The following is a 26,262-nucleotide window of genomic DNA, read 5'->3' as shown; positions in this document are numbered from 1 at the left end:
GGGATTAGATCTAGTCTCAAAGACTAGCACTTTTAATACTGTTTTACAACATTGTGGAGGATTGTTATAGAAATTGTTATCATGATTCTTCTTCATATTATTTTTTTTGGGGGGGGGGTGCAGGCCAGAGGAGATGAAGAAAGAATCCCAAGCAGTCTCCACACCCGGCGTGGGGCCCAATGCAGGGTTCAGTCTCACGACCCTGAGATCATGACCTGAGCCAAAATCAAGTCTATTGCTTAACTGACTGAGCCACCCAGGTGCCGCAGCATTATAATTATTTTAACTCTGGCTTTTTTCAGTTGTGATGAATGTTTAACTCCCACAAAAACTATTGTTAACTCTAGTTGTACAAACTTGGTGACACAGGTGTCCTTATTTCCATTTCTCATGGGAGGCAAAGTAAAGCTGGAAGTTTTAAGTGCCCACCTAAACTTGTGATTGATGGTTATGGGGTTCTTTTTAAAAATTAATTAATTAACTTGAGAGAGAGAGAGAGGAAGAGAGAGAGAGTGTGTGTGCACACGGGGAGGAAGGGTAGAGGGAGAGAGAGTCTCAAGCAGACTCCGTGCTGAGGGAGGGCTCAATCTCACAACTCTAAGATCTGACCTAAGCCAAACAGGAGTTGGGCATGAGGCACCCCTGGAAAGTTCTTAATTTGGTGATGACCGTGTGTAACTTAGTATTGCAATGTTGATTATTCAATTTACCAATGTATTTCAACAACCAAAATATTTTTATCCTTTAACAAGAATGCCCACCTGGGTTTACAGAAGGAATCCCCGAGGAGGCCAGGGTGCCCTAGTCCCATGTCTCACCATGACCTTACCGCTTCTCTTCCTCCTGTTCCCAGACCAGCTGTTTAAGCAAGTTTGATTATTTGCATCTATCATTTTAGAATTAATGACAGAATACTGCCAGAAAGGGAGGTGCTGGGGTCATTAGAAAATGTTTGTTATCATTCTTACTCATGAAAGCTTGGAAGGCCCCCAAAACCTGACATCATCCCCAAGGCCTGTGGCCGGCCTGTTGCTTCCCAGGGCCTATTATTTAGGGACTGTCTATGTTGCCTTATGAAACAATGATGTCTCCTAACTTTAGAAGTGTTTGCTCACCTAGTCAGTCAATCTTCCCTGGGAGATGGAAGGGTGTATCAAAGCAAGAGAAAGAGTCAGTGCCTCTTTTCTCCCCTTCCCTCTTGGTTGAGTGTTCTTTTGGCATCTTGTATACACCCATATTAATTAATTATTAAGTATATGTCTTGCAAGGCAGTTCTTTGCCTTGTGCAGACCTTTTTTTTTTAGGGGAAAATCATTGTGAAATGAACACGGTGATTAGTAAGCAAGGCAAGCATGCAGGGTCATGTACCAACTCACCAGCATTTTCTTGTGAAAGGAAGACTCTAAATTCATTTTCAAAATGCCATGAACAGCTCATTGGGGCCATTACCGCTTGCCCTCTGCCCTCTTTCCAAGTTATAAGCCACTTTGTGTATTTGCCTCAGAGAACAATTAGGCCCCACCCTGGCGTTTCTCCAATGAATAACTAATTGAAATGCTTACCAGCAAGGAAGGCAGGCTTCCTCCAGAACCTGGATCTTTCTCAGAGCATGCACTGTTTAAAAGAGGTGTCAGGGCGTTCCTGAGGTCCTAAGACAACCCAAATGAGGGAGATTTTCGTAAAACTTGGTTGAAAGTCACTTTCTTTTACTACAGGGTCTTATATTGGAGGTGGGGGCAGAATGAAGAGAGGAGGAGGTTAAATCAGGGATAATGACCCACAGCTGTAGGGCTATAATGACAGTCACATGATTTTGGGCGGCAGGACCCCCTCGTGTTGAAATGCAGTTTTCACAGGAAGAGGTCCACAGATCAGAATATCACAACCCCATACAATCCAACAGTTTGATTCGGTGAATGGAATTCACTAAGGCAGAGCTGCTTAATTTAGGATCCAGGACGACTGATGACATCCAGGAGGTTTTTGCTTTCTTTTCTTTCTTTCTTTCTTTCTTTTTAATTTAAATTCAATTAGCCAACATACAGCACCTCATTAGCTTCAGATGTGGAGCTCAGCTATTCATCAGCTGTATATAACACCCAGTGCTTGTTACATCACGTGCCCCCCTTAATGCCCAGCATCCAGCTCCCCTGTCCCCCCACCCACCTCTCCTCCAGCAGCCCCCAGTTTATTTCCTACAGCTAAGAGTCTCTCATGGCTTGTCTTCCTCTCTGATTTCTTCCCTTTCAGTTTTCCCTCCCTTTCTCTATGATCCTCCACACTATTTCTTATGTTCCCCATATGAGTGAAACCAGATGACAATTGTCTTTCTCTGATTGACTTGTTTTGCTCGGGATAATACCCTCCAGTTCCTTCCACATCGATGTAAATGGTAAGATTTCACTCTTTTTGATGGCTGAGTAATATCAGGATGTTTTTTAAAAATACAAAGTCCTGGGACCGACTCCAGACCTATCAAAACAATCTTCCAGGAGAGACAGAGTGCACGAGCCAGATGGGGGTTTGGGGGAAGAGGGAGAGGGAGGGTCAATCCTAAGTAGGTTCCATGCCAGTGCAGAGCCCAACACCACTTGATCTCACAACCCTGAGATCATGACCTGAGCCAAAATCAAGAGCTGGACACTTAAGCCATTTCTGGGTGATTCTTAGGCACACTAAAGTTTAAAGCCGCCAGAGACCTCTGTCAGTTTTACTCACTGATGTAGCTTGGTGCCTAGAACAGCAATTAACACAGCTCCATAAACACCTGTTGAATGAATGAGGCCCTCAAGCGTTTGAGGCACTTGGAGGCTCCAATTATGGTTATCTTCCACACCACCTAATCCACACTGCTGTCGCACAGCAAGTGTAATGTCCTATTCCACAAGGGATCCTCCTAGAGAGGCTGTGGGGCAGGGGAGACTCTCCCATCTCTGTCCAACAGCTCAGCAAATTGTCCCTATTTTAACGGGTGCCTACATAGATGCCATTCTGCCTGTACTTAACTGCAAAAACCGTGACAGAGACCAGCCTCATAGTTTTGCATCCTTAAAAAATAAAAAAGGGGAAAAAAAGGGATAATAAAAACAAGACATAAGTAGGACACCAGACCCAGCCTGTGAGTAAATACCTCTCTACTCATCTCCCATAAGTGAAGCTGGGGCAAACTTCTGTAAGCCATGGTTTTATTTGCAGGCAGAAGAGCCAAGGAATCAAGTTTCCTTCCTAATCATTCAAACCACAGGAAAGAGAAGATGGGGGAAATGCAATCTTGCTTTTGTAGATACAAAGTGCTAAGACTATATTTAATGATTTATTAAGAAACCACTGCATCCTTAGCAGGTAGATGGATAAAGAAATTTGTACATCTATGCAATAGAACACTACTCAGCAATAAAAAAACTATTGATACATACACCACATGAATCAAATGCATTATGCAAATGTTAAAACACTAACCTCAACAGACTAGATACTGTATGATATTCTTTATGGGACACTCAGGAAAAGGCAAAACTTTAGGGAGGTGGCAGGGAACAGTGGTTGCCTGATTAGGGTGAGGAAGGGGGATAAGTTTAACTACAAAAGGAGAGCACAAGGGCATTTTTTGGGGGTGATGGAACAATTCTGTATCCTGCTTGAGGTGGTAATTACAGGAATCAGTGCATGTGTTAAAACCCATGGAACTGTACACCAAATAAAGTTAATTTACTGTATATAAACTATATTTTAAAAACCCCATTGCACACACAACATAAACTCATTAGGTCTCTGAGACCCTCTCCTCTTGATCAGTTTATCAAGGAGGGAAACATGAACAGCTGGTTCTTGGGAATATGTATGAAAGGGAGAGAACACTGCTGTAACACATGGTTTAGGCTCAGTATATCATACCTGGTGCCAAATTTAGCATTTTATAAACTGGAACCATTTTGTAGAAAATTCCTTTATTATAGTGCAAATAACTTTCAGCAGTGACATAATAATGTAAGAACACATTTAGCAACATTTTACACCACGCAGTAAATAAGAAAGTGTTTCTTTGAAAATATGTCATCATAAGAACATTATTCCTACGTTAATGCCGGAAAATGCCAAGGCTCTTTCTCTCAAGGCAACAGGGCTCCCTCCCTCTTTTTGGATATTTTCTTCTTAATAGAAATGAAAGGATTTGCCATTTTAACAAGTTGCCATCATTTCCCAGAGTGATTTCTTAGGGGGTTTTGAACTGAGGTTGGCAAGATTTGAAATGGGGTTTCAGATTTTAAAAAAATAGTAATTTTAAGACAATTCTGGGACAGCCCAGAAAATAAAGTCACTTCTATTAATTTTTAAGTAGATATATACATTCACTCCAATTATGATGCAGAAGTGGACAGATTGTCTAAAGCCTGCCTTTTATTCTCCCAGAGCCTGATTGTTATTTATATTCCTTGGTTTTGGTCATGTTGCAAAATTAGGGCTCTGGTCAGAAATAACTCCTTACATACCCAAATGCTTTCCTGTGAAGCTTTAAATTGCACTTTCCACCCTGAATTCTCACCTTAGACCTCACATGCCAATAAGAGGCAAGAACACTGTTTCCAGTTGACAGCTAATGAGTAACATAGCACCCGCCCCCTGCTAATTGAGCTCCACCTGAATCCATCCATCACATCATTTAGATTAATTCCAGCAGGCTCATCCAAGAGGTTCCCACTGGGCCTCTCAGAGAAAGGGTTAACAGTGTTTCTTTAAACTGAACTGCCTAAGGGCTTGGCAGCTAAGCGGTTAGCTGATCAGCAGAGAGAACAGTGTCCCTTCCAACTAGCCACAAGCCCAGCTCCTCTGGTTTCTGCTGAATTATGCAGTGCGTGGGGATGGACGGCCACTCAGAGGAAACCTCCTGTGGGGGTCTTCCTCCAAAACCCCTACAAATATAGTTTAGGGTGTCCTCAAAGTGTCTGCACGAACACACCTCAAAATCTAGTGGCTTCACAAGCCACAAGAAGTGAATCACAGGCTTGCAAGTACCTGCGCCGAAGAGCCCTCTTGGCTGAATATGGCTGATAAGTCAGCTGGTACATAAAGCTTTTCAACACTCAGCCAGTCTTGTTGGATAAAGTTATCTTCTTATATAACGCGACGAAACTGTGCTAAACAGTTTCAAAGTTGAGAAGAACCCAAATATATCACCTATAAAAAAGTCACAATTTTAGTTTGCTTTTTCTTAGACTTTGGTACTGAAACACTGTCTACATTCTCGACACGTGGAAGTGACTGGCGTGGGCACTTCCGTGCCTCTGCATGTCGTGTAAAAAAACGCAAAAGCGGAGCAGGACAAGGACGTGCCCTAACATGATGCAGTACGCTGTACAAACAAAACCTAAATTATATATAAATACATCCCCACCCCAGCACCCCTTTGTCCTCCCCCCACCCCCACTACCTGACCAAAGCAATGCCAAGGGTCCTTCTCTCTAGCGCCAATGCACCCAGACTCCAGCCATCCCTTGCCAGGTGGTGATATTCACACCACGGCCACCTCCTCCTGGAGATGCTCTGCGGTCAGATCCGCTCCACAAACGCAGGGAAACTCTTACCGCTTAATTTGAAACATTCACACTATTGGCTGGACTCCAGGGATCTGGAGTCCTGGGAGTTAACTTTCCAGATAAACTAATTGGATCATTTCCTAATCTGGATCCTCCCCCTGCCCCCCACCCCCATCCTAGTGTCTCAGCACTGCTAACAGCAGTAGGAAGCAGCCTCTCCTCTGAAGTTCCAAAGACATTGCTTAGGGATATTGGTGAGGGTCACATAAGAAAAGTTAACACAATGACCTAACAGCTTAAGTTGATATAAATTATTTCCAAGTAAGTTATCTGGGGCCATTTGCTTCTGCTTTACACTGCATTCCAGAATCGTTTTCATAGTATACTTTGAAAAGTTTATATAATAGTTATTTTAAAAATGGTCTCATATATTTTCACCTAGTTTAATAACAACTTAACGAGCTGTTATAAAGACCTAGGGAAATGTAGTTAATTAGTCTTAAGGAAGCCAATACTGTGCTAATTCACAGTAAGGAGAAAACATGATATAAATAGAATTTATGTAATTGTCGATTACTTGAAAAGCAATTTATCGAAATGTTGCAAACTTTTCCCAAAAGCACTTAGAGCAATTTATATCAAGAGATCCTAAGTTTAGGGGTATGGAAGATAACAATTCTTTCATGATTGTAATATGTAATTTCCCCTTTGGACCTAAGATATCTGTACATTCAAAAGTTCATAACTTGCTGTTTTTGAGACATTAATCATTCTCTAATACATACATTGAGTATAAATAAATAACTACGAGAAAGCTTTAAAAATCTGAATTAACATTATGCTGTGCAAAAACCAAAAAACAAGGAAAAAAAAAACAAAAACCAAAACCAACCAAACCTTGAACAACCTACATTCTATGTAAATACCCTGACTAAAATGTCGGTTGTGCTACACACTTCACTTCAGTGCATAAATGAGTTGATTTCGATGTACCGTCTTTGTTGGCGGTGGTGTTGTTTTAAGTCTTTAGCACTTTTGTTTCTAAGTATCACCTTGCTTTGAAAAGATGAAAAACTTGCTACCAGATCACAAATTATCACAAATCCATGTCAATATAGTCTGAATAAAATCCAGCATAAATGTATTACTTTGTTCTGGAAATAATGGCTCGGTGTCTTTGTTCTGACAGCTTCCTAAGGGCAAACCACAGTTTGGAGTTGTCATTTTGGGTTTAAACTGCACAGAAAGAAGAGACAGTAAAGCCTGCTTTTTGTTTTTGTTTTCTTTTTAAGTCTCCAGGTCTTGCTAGCACACTTCTTCCAGACCCACAGTCAGGCAGTTGCGGCACCTGATCCTACGTGAAACAGAGGAGGTTTAAACAGCATCAGCCAAGCTTAGTGATCTGCAGGTCCCCGTTTATCTTTATGGTGTCAATTGCAGATAACGTTTGAATGCGGTGGTAAAAATCAAAAAGTTGGTGTCCATCCACAAACACTCTGAAACGTGGGTGCTCACAGAGAATTTCCACCTAGAAGAAACATAATCAGAATTTCAATGAATCTGCTGGGGAAAACACACACACAATACTTTATTTTAGAGAAAGGCAACATCTTCAGCAGTTCTCAAACTCTGGAATCACACAGAAGTGTAACAGAGACCACTGGACTCCCCCCACCCCCCCGCAAATTTTCAATTCAGCAGGTCTAGGGTAAGATCTGAGAATCTGCATTTCCGTCCAGTTCTAGCATGATGCTACTACCGCTGGAATGAGGAACACACTTTGAGAACCACTCTTCTTCACTCTTCAATATCCTTTAAAGGTTTTAATTGTTCATGCTTGAACACTTCTCCGTTCTCCAAAGCGACATAAAGCAGAACAGATTTATTTATATGGCACTTAATGCCTCCATGGTCATCCCCTGAACCTATCCCACCCCCAGAAGAGACCCTCACAGAGATCCACTGCCTCCATTTAGTAGCATGTAAGAACAGTCCAGGCACCCAAGCATGGTAAACATTAAAGCAAACAGAAGGTTACACAGTAATTACCACTGGACCAGGGATGTGTAATTAACAAGGCTTTGTTAAGCCAAACAGAAATGCTGATTCCATATGGTAAAAGCCTTTTCTTCCTCTTTTCCTTAAGTAATTCGCTATAGATTTTAATCATTGGTTCTGCGCTGTGTATTCATTAAAAGCATCAGTGGCTACCATGTAAGAAGAGACTTCATATGTGATATTAGTCACATTTAATTCATATTATTACTAAAATTTTATCACCAAGAAGGGCTGATTTCAGTTCAATTTGGTTGCAGGGGAGCATTATATTCCTCTTGGCAGACAGAGGCTCTGGTTACTCATTCATGAGCTACGTATGCATTACGATTCATCATTAAGAAACTGTCACAGTCAAAAAAAAAAATGAGATAAACTGTCACAGTCAAGAGGAAGCTAAGGGGCCATTACCATTCTAGAGAAGGGGAGGGCACAGGATACGTATGGGTACCTTCCCCAGACTATGATTAGAAGGCAACAATCTCAATTCCATCACAGACATAAAAGTCATGGATTCTTATTCCCTCCACCAGATGGTAAGGTGAGAAGAAAAATTATTACTTCTTCATAAGGCCCTTGTGAATGTCTAGACAAAGAGCAACAGGTTAAGGGCAGTTGAGCTTTATTAGGCGTTTACGCAACATGGAACTTTTAACTGAGCTGTTATTATTGTGATGTGTGTTAACAAGGTGTAATATGGACAACTTCATCACCAGGCCCGGTGGTTCAGTAAATCCTGTCCTAACGCATTACCCACATTACTTGCACCTCTTACTCGGCACTGTCCTTCACAGAGGAAGGTTCTACTAACATTGCTTGGTTGGATGGGAAGTTTGGGTTGTGCTTCCTGCCCACTAGATGGTGGAGAGCCAAGTTATACCCATCCAGGTCCAAGGGAAGGAACTTGTCAGACACAGAGCCTGTGACAATAAAGCAGACTGAGGCTTGTCAACCCAGAAGGAGAAACAAGGACCAGACTTCATTAGCAAAAGTAACAAGAGAAAATGAAAAGATTACTGCTATTGTTCTTTTAAAAAAAGTCACAACTAACAAGGTTTAGTGCTCCTTATAGGTTGGAAAAAAAATGAGGAAATTTCTAGCACTTATTATTTATTAATCAATCAGGATATTTTGGGACAGGTATAGATTACATGCCTAGTACCAGGTTGAGTACTACACAGAAAAGTATTTATTCTTAACAATCTGGACATGGGTTTATTTACTAAATAAATGTACTGGGTAAACAGAGCCAAGAGCTACTATGGTGAGTATTAGTTTGTATTAGCAAATAGAGCTCTTTTCATCATTTTTCTTTCTCTCACCATCAGGTGACAAATTTCCTAGACATGCAAAAATTTGGCAGCTTAAAGCATTCTTGGCATCTGCTGGAGGAGCAGAGCACCATCACTCTGCCAGCGGCTGGACTGGAAGCGCTCGAGGTACTCACCCTGAATGGCTGGTCTGGGATGAATGGAAAGTAAGGGATTGCGGACTGTTCTTCACCTCTTTCCCCAGATATACAAGAATTTCTAAGTAGCTGCCGGTCTGTGAACACAGCTTTGAGTTCAATGGCCACATCGGCGGGAGGGTCTTCAGAGTCACCACAGGTCAAGCTGATGGCAAAGCTGAAAAGAACACCCTCTCATTTATTCTGGGTTTGGCTATCAATGACCCAGGCTCCCCTAGTTCCTCCTTCTCCTTGGGGTTGGTCTGCTTTGAATGGGCCACTACTGTTTGCACAGGAGATTACACCGTGTATGCAGGAGGAGGATTAAAATGAAGCCAGACATCTTAATATTGAAAGGAGGCGCTGGGAAAAACTTTGGTGGAGGGGCGTCTGGGTGGCTCAGTCATTAAGCGTCTGCCTTTGGCTCAGGTCATGATCCCAGGGTCATGAGATCGAGCCCGGGGCATCAGGCTCCCTGCTCAGTGAGGAGCCTGCTTCCTCCTCTCCCACTCCCCCTGCTTGTGATCACTCTCTCCCTCTCTTTCTGTCAAATAAATACATCTAAAAACAACAACAAACTTTGGTGGAGTTGAACATGACTAACATTAGGACTTTCAGATATCCCAAACCACCCACACATCTGTGTCTATATCCACCTCAGATTCTCAAAAACAGCCCCAGAAATTGACCAGGGGAAATAGTATCCTATAATGTCGCTTGTCATTTATATTGATAGATCTTGCTCCAAGCACCATGTTTAAAAAAACCTTTAAAGAAAAAAAAATACTTTGGCCTCCTTAAGGGTCAGAGAGAAAATGATGTGGGCCTATATTTATAATCTTTGATATAAATAGCTGTCTGGAGAAATGATGGCTGGGATTCATACACATTCTTTTCATGGGAACATGGTACTTTCTTGGCACTTCCAACTAGCAACACTGGCCATGGGGAGAGGAGGAGGAGCAAACAACCACAACAAGAGTGGGCAGGGCCTTTTAACTGCCTGATAAGCCTTGGGGTGAAAGAACTCTCTGTCTTACCTCTCTGGGTTGAGGTCAACAATGCCCATCACCAACACCTTCTTGCCTGGTCTCATGCCACCTTTAATGTGCCCACAGAATGGAACTATCTGCAAAGGATGACAGGAGAACAGGAAGTTTACTGCCTGTCTGAGAAGAGCCAAGCCCTCAGATCCTGAGTACCTGACCCATTAGAAAATGCAATTAGAAAGGATAAGGGTACAGGCAGAGACACAGAGCACAGAACTAAACCACTTACCAGTCGTGGGAAGTACACGTCGGCTTGAACTGGAGAGCCCAAGGAGTTGTTTAAATGCCCATCATCTAGTTTCTAAAAATAGCAGCACACAGATTGGCTTTCCAGAGGCTCTAGTTTTGGGAGGTGGGGGCTGGGAGGAGAAGGGGAGGGAGTGGGGAAGCACCTATCCGAGTCTGGCTGAATCCAGCAGCCTTCACAGGACACGGGCAGCATCTGCAGATGCTGCCACCTCACAGCCCATTGAACAACCACATAAAGCCCGGGAACAAAACCCGTCCTTTCCACCCCGTAGCTAAGCTGCCGAAGATCCCCAGACCTTCAGATCTAGATCAAAATCCAGGTCGAGGCACGCCGGGGAGCCAGAGCCCCGCGTCGGAGGAGGGGAGGCCCGTCTTCAACCGCAAACGCCCCTGGACTCGCAGTCGCCCAGGCCTGTCCTGAGGGACGCGGCCGCGGTGCAGGGCCGAGCTCAACTTCTCTCCCGGGCCCCCTCCCGCCGTCCCGGCCAGACCCATTTCCAAAGGGGAATCCCCGGGACGTCGGAGGCGGCCGCGGGGCGCGCGCCCCAAACACACTCACACAAGCGCACGCTCACACGTGCAGCGTGCACACACCTGGCCGCCGGCTGCATGGCACGGCGGGGGCTGTCTGTCACCCCCACGCCGCCGTCCGCCCCCATGCACCCTCTCCGGTGCACCCGGGACATCAAGCCTGCCCCCCGCACCCCCTCCAGGCCGGCAGCTCACAGCCGGCGCTGGCTAACAGGTACCGGGCGCCTTCCCACGCGGGGGGCGCCCGGCTGGGCCTCAGCCTCCTCTGCGCCGCAGCCAAGCTGAGCGGGCGGCGGCGTGCGGGGCCGCGGGAAGGGGACGCCTCGCGTGCACCCCTCCGCACTCACCACCGCGGCATCGCTGTCGGCCACCGATCCCGCCATCTTCTTGCACGGCGCGCCGGGGTGCACGGCTGGCGGCCCGGCGGCGGCGGCGGCGGCGGCGGCGGTGGGGGGACGTGGGACGCGGCGCGCGGGCGGGGATCCCGGGGCGGTCCTGCGCCGGGCGGGGGCGCGGGTCCGAGGCTGGTCGGGCGTGCGCACACACACGCGGGCGCGCGCGCGCGCGCACGCCTGGGGCCAGGAGCCGACCGGGCAGGCTGGGCCGGGGTGGAGGGGGAGGGGAGCGGGAGGCGGCGCGGGCCGGGAGGTCGGAGGTGGCCGCAGCTGCCCGGACCGGCGCTGCCGAGTGGCGGCTGCTTTCTTCCTCGGGGTGCTGCTGTTGCCTCCCGAGGCAGAAAGGTGACGAGGGCCGCGTCGCGCTGGCCCTGGGCGGCATTTAAAGGCCGCCGGGGCCCGGCTCGGGAACTGGGAACAGGGCGGGGACCCGGCTGGGCTGCCGCGGCTTGCTCAGCTTGCCCTGCCCCTCGGCCATTGGAAGGTGGCGGGAGGCTGAAAGGGGGAGGGACGGGCCAGTCGCAGTCGGGCGTGCGGGAGGGCGGGGACCCTGGGGGCTAGGGAAGTGGGGACCGGGGCCTGACAGGTGACAGGTGCTTGTGACACCTTCGCCCCTCCCTTCCAGCCAACCTCCTTCCTACTGTCACGTCCTGGGGCAGGTGGAACGGTGGAGGCCGAGGTCAAGGGAAGACTGGAGGGTGGGGACGGTATTCCAGAGCTCCAGATTTCTGTCAGAAAATTCCAACAAAGTGGAGCATTAGATTCCTTCGGCCCTCTAGGGTAGAAAGATAACGAGAGGACTCTACATTTACGTAAATAAATATTTGACCCGAAAGCAAAAGGCAGAGAGGACTCAGGGCAAGGACATTTTTTAATCCCAGGAGGCTAGGTGCAGAATAAGCCTCTCTCTCCCTTGTGGACTGATAGGCAGGTCTGGGAGACCCTGGAGGCTCTCCAGGGCAGGGGTCTGGCTACCACCTCTTACCAAGCAGAACTGCTCCCAATGAATCCTCAGCCCCCACTGGGCCCTGTTTTTCACAAGTCACCTGCTCAGTGTGCGCCAATAAGTTTCTCACAGGAAAACTCCTTATATCCTTTGTGGAGTAATTCCCAGGGGTACACCCGTCTTTTATTCCAAGGCACAAATTCTTTTTTGGCATTTCCACATTAGGATGATTATGTAACTTCTTAGATAAAGCTGTATCAACATACCCTCTATTAGGTGACATCTTGGCTTAAACATTCCATTGTATGAATCACCAGGGTGTTTTACGCTAATAAGCAGGGAGCATGTGTGACCTACTGCAGTCCCAGAGGGGCCCTCACAGGCTCACTTCCAGCCAGTGCTGCTGGCTCTGTGGCCTGGAACATCACTGCAGCTTTTGTGCCTTAGCTTTCCCTTTATGGACCAGAGCTAATCGTGGTAATCTCAGTCCAGTAGGGAGAATTACCTGCACAGGTCTGTAATGCCACAGTCCTATCCACTGTGTGCTCTGAATTAATGCAACACAGTTGCATTATGCATTAATGAACAAATGCAACACAGTTGTGGTTCACGTTTTTTATCTTGTTTGCAAATCTTAGCTCAAAATCACACCTTAGTGATTGTTAATATATTAGGAAGTTATAAGAAACTATTGACATTTTGAAAGCACACTTGGATATATCTCAGTTTCCAAGAGTCTGGTATGGGGAAAAACCACCGAAGTCATTTTTTTTGTCATTAGTTAAGCATGACACAGAACATCTTAGTGGTTAAAAGGCCTGTGCCCTGGGTTCAAATCCTGACTCTACAGTTTACTAGCTGAGTGATCTTGGACAAGTTTCTAAGCTATTCTGTGCCTTAATTTCTTCATCTGTGAACCAGAGATGACAGTGATGACAATAGTGCCTTCTTGTTGGGAAGATTAAGTAAATGGGTTCTTGTACCTTCCTTAGAATAGTACCTGGCACATAGCAGCACTTACTCTACAAAAATACTCAGTGCCTGTCATGTACCAGGCACTAGGGATCCAGCAGGAATTTTTTGTTGTTGTTGATCTTCTCATGGGGAAATGCAGTCCATAAACAAATAAATATATAATATGTCAGGCAATAAAAGTGTTAGAAGAAAATAGGAAAGAAAGTAAGGGGGGAGAGAGGGGTAGGAGGTAGAGTGATGTTATTTACATAGGGGTGGACAGGGAGGCCACCTCTGGTAAATGATGTTTGCTAAGACCTCTGAAGAAAGGGAAGGGGGAGGGAGTCCTTTGGAAGTCTGGAAGAAGAGATTTCTAGTGGAGGGAAGTGCAATGGAAAAGTCCCAGGTGAAGTATGTGAAGAGTGTTGGGTGCTTCAGGCAGAAGAGATAAGTAATTACAAATAGATTAGAGCACACAGACCATGTGAGGATTGGCTTTTACTTGAGAGAAGTGGGAAGAATTGGAAGTGTCTGAGCAAAGGAGTGACAGAGTTTTCCCTCTGTAGTAGATGCATCCCGCTGGCTGCTCTGTGGACTGGCGTTTGTGGGGAGGGGAGTGCCCAGGAGGGAGGGTAGAAGCAGGACTCCTGTACCAGGCCAGCAAGATATAATGGTGGCTCAGACACCCTTGGAAGTGATAAAGATGTGAGAAGCTGTGGGCCCTTGATAAGTCCTGGCTGTTACCATTCTGCAGCTTTGAGAGTTCATACTGACTTCTGAGCCTACTTCCTCACCTGCAAAATGAAGTGTTGGGTTCATTCATTCATCCTTCTTAGCTCTTAGAAAGTTCTTTGGGTTTCCTGAAAAGATGTGTAAATACCATCTGAATTTGAATGGGTTTGAGAGTAAGGGCTGCTGAATGAAAGCAATCTTGGGTTGAATCTAGGCTTGATAAGTGATTTTATAAGGTAAAGAATAATCCTTTGATTTGTTTTGTAAGTGGAGTTGAAGATATTTGGATCGCTTGAGATGTGTTTCTTACATCTTGGGAATTTAAAAAATAGGAAGGTACTGAACTGTCCCGGAATACTTTAACGTGGAAAATTGCCTTTTATCCCCCAAATGCTTGATTCCTTCTCAGTCTACAGAATGTCTCATTTTAAATATGAAGAGGAAGGAGAAAGCTTGAATGACTTTTTATTACAATTAAAGCTGAGCAGAGTCAAACTACTTTTTATGGGGGAAGGTTATTGGCAAATTAATTGCAGAGCTTTATTTTTATTAGTTCTCTGCTGATGCTCTATACTTGGATTTCAGGCTTTTGTGTCAAAAACAACATAAACCACGACTGTGACCCTTTTATGGGATACACCAGTGAAATTCCAAGATGAACTGCCTTACTACTGGAAACTGCTAAAAAGGCTAAAGAAGAGGGGGAAGGCCTGTCAAACAGATAGTTAACATAAAAAAAGAAGTATAAACAGGTCTTTGAAGATTTTGCTAAATGGTCTTCCCAGATGAAAAGAGTAGATCACTTCCTTTTTTCCTTCCCATTTAATGTGTTCTATTCATATGTGCGCATGCCGCATTTCTAATATTGGGAGGAGACTACAGCATTGATGTCCATTCAACAACTGTTTTATGGGTATTTTGTTCTATGTATTTTGTATCTATGTATTGTATCTATGTTCTTTGTATGGGTGTTTTGTTCTATAATACCATGGACCAAAAAGAAATATTGGAAAAGGCACAAGTCTTGCCTTCGAGGAGCTTACAGCTCACTCTGGGAAACAATGGCAGAATGTCATGGTTGGTAAGGTAATAAAAGCCTCACACCTCTAGCCTGAGCACTGAGTGGGGAGATTCACTCCCATATTTGGAGGATTAAGGCCGCTTTCTGGAGGAGGTGGCAAACGTCTGATGGAATGTGTATAGCAACTTCCACAGTCCCGCAAAAGCACATCTTCCAACACCACATCACAGTTCCACTTATGGCCCGAATTCTAAATCCACTCTTCCCTATTTTCTCTGGCCCAACAACCAGCTAGAACCCTGCTTCCAGAGGCTGTGTTTTGTCTCCTGCTCTTGTGCAGAGACATGCCTCCCTCCCTTACACTGTGACTGCCTTCGTAGGCTTTCTGTGGGTCCTGATCCCGTTGGCCTGACTTTGACCTTCCGACCACCTGTTTTCCGTGTGTGTGTGTGTGTGTGTGTGTGTGTGTGTGTGTGTGTGTTTGTAGACACTCTGGCTGGAGCGGGGTTTCCTAACCTCAGCACTATTGACATTTGAGGGAAATCCTTTGCTGTGGGGTACTGGTTTTGTGCATTATAGGATGTTGAGCACTAGAGGCCAGTAATGCCACCCCCTACTCCATGGAGAGGACCTCAGACATTGACAGATGGACCCCACGAGATGCGGGTGGGGAGTGCAAAATTGCCCCGGATTCAGAACCCGTTATTTAGAAGATAACAGGGTTACTCTGAAAGCAGGGTTCAAGCTAGTTGCTGGGCCAGAGAGAATAGGGAAGAGTGGATTTAGAATTCGGGCCATAAGTGGAACTGCGATGTGGTGTTGGAAGACATGCTTTTGCGGGACTGTGGAAGTTGCTTTAAGATTCCCATTATTTGGGGCACCTGGGTGGCTCAGTGTGTTAAGCCGCTGCCTTCGGCTCAGGTCATGATCTCAGGGTCTTGGGATCGATTCCCGCATCAGGCTCTCTGCTCAGCAGGGAGCCTGCTTCCCTTCCTCTCTCTCTGCCAGCCTCTCTGCCTACTTGTGATCTCTCTCTGTCAAATAAATAAATAAAATCTTTTAAAAAAAAAGATTCCCGTTATTCATATATTTATACATGATACAAAATTTATCCAGTCTAATCTAGAGTAGAAACTTGCACACCAGAAACGCCTTCTTTTCTATTTGGTGAGTCATCACCTCCTGACACTACGCAAGTGGTCCCACAAGGAGCACCTAAGATGAAGCAGGACCCGTGAAAGTCCCCGTAGCTATAATTCCCAGCTCAAAATGTCTTTATAATATGGAGAAACTTGCATTCTGTTTTATCATATTGCATGTTTATTTTGATTTAAACCTAATGTGCTCCCTGCACCTCTAAATACAGTAAAAGGGAAACATCCCAAATGTTTACCTTCTTTTATCTGGTGACCTGATGCCCTTCCCACCCCAGACCCCAAATGGTGCTTGCAGCCTCCTTTGAGGAACAAGACAGTGCACAGTTTTATCAGCCCATCAGGCTTTCAGCTCTCCATGATGGTCTTTGGCAGGCCAGTCTCTGCTCAGGATAAATATTCAAGTAAGCGGTAAAATACACAAAGTCAGCATCCTTTTGTTTACCTACTTAGGTAGGAGGGCACACATTTATCAAGCTATTTTTCTGTATTTCAATACATGATTAAAATTCTTAATTACTGCAGGAACTATGGTGAGCATTATCAAATAATTATTTTAGACACGCACACATTTGTGTTGTACCAAAGTAATTAGAGGACAACCATAAAACTTGGCAGTCAATGGCAGTTCCTAACATTCCATTATTTTCAGTTTATTTATGAGGAAACTAGAACTAGCCTCCTGCTTGTGTTTTAATTACTTAGCACAAGAAGGATTGATTTCAGAAACCCTCGGCGCTGAAGGAGATAATGACGAACCCTTCCCCCAGAGGAGTTCAGGGCTTCAGAGAGACTTGCTGTTTCCTCCCCAGGGGATGTCACTCTGGGCCCTTTCGTGTGTCTGAGAGCCGCTGGGTGCACCCTGTCCTGAGAGCTCACTCCTGGGAAGGGTGACAATTGCTGACGGGGAGGTGAAAGCCTTCTCCCAGGGAAAACAGAAAGAACACTGTTTCCAGCGTTTGGAATTGGCAGCATGAATGAAAGATATTTTAAGATTCTTTCCAGCATGGCACTGGGCATATCCTGAGAGTCACGGAATCGCTTCTGTGCCTTCTCCCCAGCCTCACCTTTCAGCGATTCCAAGAGGCAGATCTGGTCTTCAGCCAGTCTTTTTGCCTACCAGGAATGTGACAGGCCAGTGTGACAGCGCCCCAGGCCGAATTTCACTCTTCTCATTATGCTCCATGTTTCGGTTTTCATTTGCTGGTTTATAGTCCTCCCTTTTATTGCCTCTGTGATTTTACTTTCTTGTCGTCAGGTGGCATAAAGGGTTTCTTGGTTTGGTAGTTTCATGGAAACTTGCGTGGCTCAGCTGGGTGGAAGGAGAGCAACCCATTCGGATTCGGCCGTCATGACATTTGGAGATCCCAGCTAGCGGGGAGGAAAACTCAGGAGGCAGGCTGCCAGGTGCTCTTTTGGTGTTTAGAGGAAATGGGGTTGAGTGACACAGATTTCTGGATTTCGTAAAAGGTGAGCTACACGGAGTAGGCATTAACACAGCGCAGCTCCTGGGTCGACCGCTAGCCAGGAGAGCCCTGGAAATGGAAACGTGGCATCCAAATTTGACCAAACAAAGAGATTCAGAGAAAAGAGACTTCATTTATTTATTCACTCATTTATTATTTATTTATTATTCTTTATGGAGCTGGGCTCCATTTTGGTCGTTACTATGATAATTTTTTCTTTTCCAAAGAAGGAGGAGAAGGGGAAGGGGAAAAGGAAGAGGAAAAGAAAGAAGAAGGGGGAGGGGGAGGAGGAAGAAGAAAAAGAAAAACAACCATACACATGCTCACACTTAGAATACTTGCTTCCTCTTCCATGTGACTTCCTTAAGAGTATGTCAGGTCTTCTCTGACTATAGATTCCTTTCCTGCACACTGCCTCTTCCAACTGAAAATATTCAGAATGGGGCTAAGAACTCCCCACCAACATGGCAATATAGCCCAGAAAATAGAAACAGAATGTTTTGAACCCAGAGGCTGGTTATATTCCTCTGCCAATCAGATAACACATTTTCTATCTAAATTTAGATTATCTGCAACGTGTTTATTTTAGGTCTGAATTGTTTAAATGATTAATTTATCTCACAGAGGAAGAGTAAGTGAAAAGTTGAAGAAATGTTTTAAATAGCAGAAGTTCAACTTGGCAGTCTACACTGATTAAACTCATCACATTTCATTCATTCACAGCCTTGGCCTGGATTGGCTAGTGTTGCTTCTACACCTAAGAATTAGTTGGAAATCTATAAATTCAGTAGGGCTTGGCCTAGACGTGACTTTTTAAGAATGCTGGCACGGGTGCCTCTGTGCATGTGTGTGTGTGTGTGTGTGTGTGTGTGTGTGAAGGCTGAGTTGAATGGGGAGGGAGGGAAATTTCCAACTTATCTTAAAAGCCAGTCCTCATTTTAATTACCAAGAATGAACACAAGTACATTGGGGAGAGGAAACAAAAGGGCTGCCCGTGCCTTTGATCCCATCCATTTAGTGCCAGGGAAAAACTCCATCAAGAGAAGAGAAGAAACTGATGCTTTAAAAAAAAGTTTTTTTGTTGTTGTTGTTTTGTTTCTGTTTTTGCTTTGTCTTGTTTGTTTTTGAAATGAATGAGGCAGAGACACAAGTATTGAAGCTTTCTCTGTTAACCAGGGTCCACCTTAACACTAATCTGGAAATCTGCCCGCACACCACTGGATTCCTGGGCAGTCCTGCCCACCTCGCACATGCGCTGCACTGAGTGATGCAAAGTAGCTCATTACCCTGGTAATCGCAGCTTCTTCCCTGGACAGGTTGGCCCATTTCCTTCCTAGCTTGTTAGATTCCTCCCTACTCCTTCTGTTAGCTCTGAGCTCTTCTGGGCAGGCTCTTCCTCCACCCGTCTTTAGTGAGTAGGTTCTCAGCCTGAAAGAAAATTAAAAACAAACACATCTTGTTTACATGCGGCCCTTCTTTGGAAGGCAGAAGTCCCTGTCTTTCAGGAGGCCAATACTCATCTCTCTCTCTCTCTCCCCTTCTCTTTTGGGCAGATAAAGTTTTGTTTTCTTGAAAAACTGATCTGTGTTATTGCTGAGGCCACTATGTACAGACAGAATAGAGGGAGTTTTATTTCTTGGTCTCTTCCTCCTTGGACAGAGTCTTGAGGATTTCGTCCTTCTTGGTCTGGAGCCGCTCTTCATAGTCTTGTGTGCTCCTTGGTCTTCGATCTGTGGGCCTCAGCCTGGTCTGCCAGAAGCTTCTGGCAAGCCTTGTCTACCTTCAGCTTGTGGATGTGTTCCACAAGAATCGGCTTTTTCGTGAACACATAACGCTTCACTTTTAGGTACAGGCTGTGATGCATTTGGCGGTCAGTCTCCAGTGCAGAATTCTCATCCTCCTCATCCAGGTTACCTTCTGGGGCATTCCAGCAGGAGCAGAACCTTTTCTCTCACCAGAGCCCTTCTGGCAGGCCAAGGTATTTTTCCTGCACGGAGCACAGGAATGGAGGGTACAGGCTTCCGGATGATTAGTCTGTCTTTGATCAGTTTCCGGATCTGCAGATAGGCATAGGCACTGGTGAGCTCCTTGGTCTCCCGGTAGCCAACCAGACTTTCTTTTGTCACAGCAGAGGACCCTGGAGGCAAGCCTCTTCTGAAACCTGAGCATATCATGGCTGCGGCTGCCATGGCAGGAGGAAAGCCATCCTTTTTAATTCTAGTCACTGTTGACAGACTGATGCCATAGCCAGGACAGGCCAAAAAGTAGGTATCATCGCATTTCAAGGCAAAATGATGAGCTAACAATTATTCTAGAGAAGTTACAACCAAAGGTTGGCTCTAGATGATTTACAGAGATGATTTACACTGTTGATGCCAGGTGATAGGCTATAAATGGAAATGAGAAGGAATGGGCTTAGTGACAACAAATGACGGATGCCCTTTCTGAGTGTGGGCAGGATGAGTGTTTTTTTCAGGTCTAGTGATGGTTTTAATCTATGTAATATTGTTCATTCTCAGTGGCCTCCTAGTGGTGCATAAAACAGTCACAGACTCACCTAAAAGCCCTTTGAAATAATAATACAGTGTTAAAATAGAGTGTTACCCAGGAATCTTTTCATAAGACATCTTCGTAAAGGCATCTTTTAGTAAATTGTAGCTCAGCTCCCTTCTTCAATGTTGAACTTGTGTTGAGCCAGCATGGTTTTTTATTTTTATTTATTTGTTTGTTTATTTTTAGAAATATTTTATTTATTTATTTGACAGAGAGGGATCACAAGTAGGCAGAGAGGCAGGAGGTGTGGGGGGAGGGAAGCGGGCTCCCCGCTGAGCAGAACCGATGCGGGGTTCAATCCCAGGACCCTGAGATCATGACCTGAGCTGAAGGCACCCCCCCTGCATGGTCTTTCAAAAAATAAGTTGTACCCCATCAACCCTCCTTAAGATCATGAGGTGGGTTCTCGGTATTTAGAATGAAACCTTAATTCCCTTCCGTGGCTTTTAAGGCCTACGAGATCTGGTCTTATGTCTCCAGCTTCACTTGGGGCCACACTCTCCTTTGCTCAGCTGCTCTTCAGCCAAAACTGGGTTCCCTGGTGTTCTCTCAGCAGCCAAGTGCACCTGTTACGCAGGGTCTTCTCATTTGCTGTTCCTCCTGCCTGGAATGTGCTTCCTTAGGCACTTTTCTGATTTGTCACCCTTCCATCCTTAAGTGCTCCCTCCCACGAGGGGCCTTTCCTAGTTTAGGCCCTGAGAACAATCTGCTTTGGGTTGTAAGGACGGCACTGAGCTGTCCTTCCCACCACTGAGAAGTTTTAATTCTAGCAGCCATAGGAGTTATATTGAAATTCATGTTAGCCATTAGGAGACATTGTTGAACCTCAGTTTAAAACATCAGAATATACTCTTGCAAGCAATAAAAAAATTGGGTTGGCAAGATCAAGCACAGAAAAGATAACAGTGAAAAAAAAATCCTAAAGCATAAACATAACAATGAAATGGTTAATACTAGCGGTACCATTTCCTCATCCTGATTAGGGAGACTCTTAGGCTCTTTAAAGTAGCCTGATATTGAACATTAATTATAACCTCTTCTCTAAGAGGGATGAGTGGTGAAGGTGCCACCTCTCCAGAATCCTTATTTGATTTTATTTAACAGCACTGACTCACTGTGCTTCAGGGACTTCTCTAAGTACCTGACAAATGCCGTCTCACGTTGTGGTCTTTGGAAGTAGCAGTTGAGACAGAGATTGGGATGTGAGATGCTTATTAGCAATTAACACCTTGGAAGAAAAGGGGAGAAAGCAAGAAAATGTCAGACTGCAACTCAGGCTCAGTAAAGCCTTGGCCAGCATGGCAGGGAGCATGAGACGAGTGTGCCCACCAGCATCCTACATCAGACCAGAATGGCCTGCCTTAATAACCCCTCGCCCCCGCCTCACTTAGTCACCAAGCATGGGTTCCCCAAGGAAGTGCACGGCCTTAGGCAAGTCCTGCCTGAGATGCACTGAAGGTGCTGAGAGCTGGAGTCTGCCCACCATCCTTTCTGCACCTGGCAGCAAGTTCGCCCATGAAGGGGGATCTGGGCAGTGCATCTCCGTGTCTGTTCAAATATTGACTCATTTAACCCTCAGACAATCCTATGAGGTATGTCCTTTAATTATTCCCATTTTACAGATGAGAAAAATGGAGGCATGGAGAAATCAGTTAACTTGCCAAATTAGATCAGGTAACAGAGCTGAGATTTGATCCAGGTAGTGCAGATCCAGGATCAGAGCTCTTAAGGACTCAGCAATGCTGTTTTAGCTGTTACTTCAGAGGGTTGCAGATAGCCTAAAAATAGTAACAGTAGCAATTTTGTTTGTTATTAGTTCTTTCCAAAGTCCTGCAAGCCTGCCTCTGTGTGTGTGTGTGTGCGTGCGTTTATGTGTGCATGCTCGCTTGGTACTAGTAAATTTATTAAGAACAACATCAAAAGAATGATCATTTTGGGTTACCTACTACACTTGAATATTAAATCCTGCCTGTAAAAATCTAAGAATCAGGACTAGACGCTCAGGGACAGTGATTGGACTTGAAGTCTAGAACAAGACGGCATGTGCTAAGCTTCTCATCTTGGCCAGGAAGAAGGAAGAGTCCCTTTCGAGTTTAGGGTAAGAGAGTGAGTAGGTAGAAAAAAGCCACTAAAATACAGTCCTGTGCTCTGCCAGGCACAGGAGTGAGGAGTTAGTTAAAAAGCCTGAAAGATTAGCAGGTGGCCCCACGGGAAGAGGGTAAAGGAAGGAGAGTGAGGCTCAGCAGGAGTGAGCATGGTGGGCCCTGGGCCCTTCAGAGAGGGTGTAAGACAGTACAACACTGTCAAGGACCAGGAGGGCAACAAAGGAGGAAAGAGACAGGGGGCCGGGCTGCTCCTCAGAGGGGAAGTGTGTGGACTTAGAAGGGGAGAGAAAAAGAGGAAATCCAGTAGAACATTTTTTCCATCACCATTTTTGGCATTATACACACATGTACTCTCTCTTTTTTTTTTTTTTAAAGAGTTTATTTATTTATTTGACAGAGAGAGATCACAAGTAAGCAAAGAGGCAAGCAGAGAGTCAGAGGGAAGCAGGCTCCCCGCTAAGCAGAGACCCCGATGTGGGGCTTCATCCCAGGACTCTGAGATCATGACCTGAGCCGAAGGCAGAGGCTTAACCCACTGAGCCACCCAGGTGCCCCCACACGTACTCTTTTAAAGATATTTTTTTTTAATTTTTTTTTTTAAGATTTTATTTATTTATTTGTCAGAGAGAGAGAGAGGAGCAAGAGTGAGCACAAGCAGACAGAGTGGTAGGCAGAAGCAGAGGGAGAAGCAGGCTCCCTGCTGAGCAAAGAGCCCGATGCGGGACTCGATCCCAGGACGCTGGGATCATGACCTGAGCCGAAGGCAGCCGCTTAACCCACTGAGCCACCCAGGCATCCCTAAAGATATTTTTAAATCATTTCCTATACTATGGAATTAGATTTATTTCTGAAGACCAGGCTTAGGTAAGGGAGAGATCCGAAGATGAGGAGTTTTATTTTGGATGACGCAGAACACATCTCCCCCTACATGCAATTCTATCTCTGCCCAGAAGAGCTCACAAAGTACGGGTCATTATCCTTAAGACTTTTAGCTCCAGTAGAATTTACTGGCTTCTCATTCCTTTTGTTGATGTTTGGTAAAATCCCCTTTGAGCCCAAGAGAGAAATTTTTTTAATCCCTAACTTTATTTATATGTGAGATCCTGTCTGAAAGGCTGGAACAAAACTTGGTAGTAAGTGCTCTTTGCAAAAATAGTCATCAGGAATAACATTCAGCAACATGCTGTGTAAACTTCCTAGCAGACCAAATGTGTTCTCCGAGCCAGAGGGATTAAAGTATTCTACTTGGGATCTGAACAAAGGTCATTCTTGCTACCGAACTAACTAGATCACTGTCACTGACACTTATGGAAGCAGGTTCTTTTCCTTCTCATAAGCTCTGTTCCATTCTCTTATGCATATTTCAACAAGATTCACCCATTTTCATAACACCTAAATCTGTCTTAGAAAACCGATAACTCACAGCATAATGGTTTTCTAAAGAATTCACAGCGCAAAGGAAGTACGGAGATGTTAAAAAGTAATTTACAACTATAGGAGAACTCATGATACCAAGTACAGATCTTCCTTAAAGGAAATCCTCCAGCTCCTTTATGACACTGACCCAAACTAGGGGAGTGTAAAGAGGTGCTTCTGTATCTGGAGCACAGTGTTTCTAATGCCATCTTCTTGAAAGCCAGCATGATCTCAGAAAACACAGCTGTTTCCTGGAGCAAATGGTTTGTATTTGGGGTGGGGGACAAATAATTTCTTCCTGAACTCTAGAGGATTTTATTGAAGAATGTGTTCCCAAATGCCACAGCCTTCTGAAGGAAGAAGTGGGAATAAGTCTGGAGGGTCATTGATGGTTATTGGAGGGGTTGAGTGATGGAGGAAGGGAGAGGAGAGATCTTGAAATCCTCATGCTATCCCTTTCTCTTTGAGGATTCTGAGCTGCGTTTCTGCAGTCACTTAGAGGGGCATAGTGCAGGGAACCCAGTGAACATGGATCTGATTCCAGGTGGTACTGAAAAGGTGGGCTGTTTCAGGATTTGAGATGCCTGTATCCTTAGATGCTGCACTTGGAAGCTACGTCTGCTTCTAGAATTTCTGTCTCTCCCAAGAAGCTGGATTTAGTATCAGAAAGTGAACTGATGGGGTGCCTGGGTGGCTCAGTGGGTTAAAGCCTCTGCCTTCGGCTCAGGTCATGATCTCAGGGTCCTGGGATGGAGCCCCGCATTGGGCTCTCTGCTCGGCAGGGAGCCTGTTTCCCCTTCTCTCTGACTGATTCTCTGCCTACTTGTGATCTCCGTCTGTCAAATAAATAAAATAAAAAATCTTAAAAAAAAATAGTGAACTGATTTGGGGGCCCCTGGGTGGTATAATAGGTGAAGCATCCAAGTCTTGGTTTCAGCTCAGCTCCTGGTATCAGGGTTGTGAGATCAAGCCCTAAGTCAGGCTCCGTGTTCAGTGGGGAGTCTGCTGGAGATTCTCTCTTCCTCTCCCCACTGCCCCCACTCTCACACCCTCTCTCTCAAGTCGATAAATAAATCTTTTTTTAAAAAAGTGAATTGCGGGACGCCTGGGTGGCTCAGTTGGTTAAGCAGCTGCCTTCAGCTCAGGTCATGATCCCAGGGTCCTGGGATTGAGTCCCACATCGGGCTCCTTGCTCAGCAGGGAACCTGCTTCTCCCTCTGCCTCTGCCTGCCTCTTTGTCTGCCTGTGCTCACTCGCTTTCTCTCCCTCTGTCTCTGACAAATAAATAAATAAAATCTTAAAAAAAAAAAAAAAGTGAATTGCTTCATTGAATGGTATCCTCACAAGCAAAAACCAGGATATGCTCTTGTGAAACATCTAAGCATTGACCCATTTAGAGATGAAATTGCCAGATCACAGGGAATGCACGTCTGAGTTTTGTGGATACGGCTAAGTTTCCGTTTAGTTTAGTTGCTGGAGCAACTAAATACATTTTCTGCTCCCATGTGTGATGCATCTCCACTCTGCCGAACGACCCTGAGGACAAATTCATTTTCTTCCTCTAAAAAACAAAGACAAATGCAACATGCAGCTCACCCACATTCAGTCTCTAAAAGATGTTTGTTAACAGATTGAGAATGAATTTGATGGCATCCAGTATGGACCCTTGGCCTGTGCCTCTCCCCATGATGCAGGCCACACACATACTTTCCAGTCTGGTGTTGTCCTAGAATCAACTGTACACTTCTTTCATGAGATGACATTCAAGCCACGAAAAGACAGCAAGGTCAGTGAGGGCTGGAAGAGAAAGTGAGTGTAGCTCATAAAACTAAGAGGCACTTAAGATTTAACAAGATTAACAAGTGCTGTTGAAAAGACCTACTTGGCCTGAGTCACAGAGAAAGAGAAGGGCACCAGCTCAATTCTCTTGGCTTTGCTGTCACACAAGTGGAAAGCTCCCGAAAACCTTGCAAGAAACTGCAAGAAAGCTTTTTGGAAAATGTCTACGTCTTTCCTGGCTATTTCTCTTGGACCTTTGGAGAAGGAACCAGTCCCTCATTTTCATTGCCCCAATTATTTGCTTTGAGGTTTGCTCAGGTTCTTACATTCAAGTCATTTAATACACAGAAAACTCACACTAGACTCTTCTGGAACAATCTCTTCTAAAAAACCTATAGTGGATCCAGCAACAGCAAGTGGAGAAAGAAAATCCTTCCCTTTTCTAGGCTTTGCGTAAATACCTGAATTAGCGGAATTCACGAAAAAAACTTGTCCTTCAAAGGCCTACCGACCTTTTTGTCATGGGGCAAAAGCAGTTTTTAGCTTTTATAACAACTGCTGTTTTCAAGACATGCCATGTTTTCTATTCCATATGCTGAAATTTGGCTTTAAATGCTTAGTAACCAGGAGATCTCAGTGATGTTGGGTAATTCCTGGGTAAGCAATTTGCCAAATGCTCTAAATATAGAAGGAATGCCCAAAGGTATGGTAAGTGTGTATGCACCTTGCAATACAGACAGGTAAACAGAGCATGGGCATTTATTTAAGCCTTTTAATTTAAGGCACGTAATTTAAGGTTTCCACATTACATCTCTATAGAAGCTACAAGTGCTCTGGTGGAAGGGAGAGGAGATATCTTGGCTATCTTACTAACCT

At 45.0% G+C, this 26,262-nt stretch overlaps 1 protein-coding gene and 1 pseudogene across 1 annotated transcript; both read right to left on the bottom strand.

The window, feature by feature from the left end:
* Positions 1-3,930: 3,930 nt before the first annotated feature.
* LGALSL (galectin like) lies at positions 3,931-11,296 on the bottom strand. Its single transcript, XM_044264090.1, has 5 exons — positions 11,213-11,296; positions 10,315-10,386; positions 10,077-10,165; positions 9,037-9,214; positions 3,931-7,062 (listed from the first exon to the last, which is right to left on the bottom strand). The coding sequence occupies exons 1-5, from the start codon at positions 11,246-11,248 to the stop codon at positions 6,919-6,921; spliced, it is 519 nt and encodes a 172-aa protein (XP_044120025.1). The 5' UTR covers positions 11,249-11,296; the 3' UTR covers positions 3,931-6,918.
* A 7,845-nt stretch (positions 11,297-19,141) lies between these two features.
* LOC122915713 lies at positions 19,142-19,708 on the bottom strand (annotated as a pseudogene).
* Positions 19,709-26,262: the final 6,554 nt, after the last annotated feature.

Source organism: Neovison vison, chromosome 8 (genome assembly GCF_020171115.1).
Source record: "Neovison vison isolate M4711 chromosome 8, ASM_NN_V1, whole genome shotgun sequence".
NCBI lineage: Eukaryota > Metazoa > Chordata > Mammalia > Carnivora > Mustelidae > Neogale > Neogale vison.
This window is presented reverse-complemented; position numbering and strand designations above follow the sequence as displayed.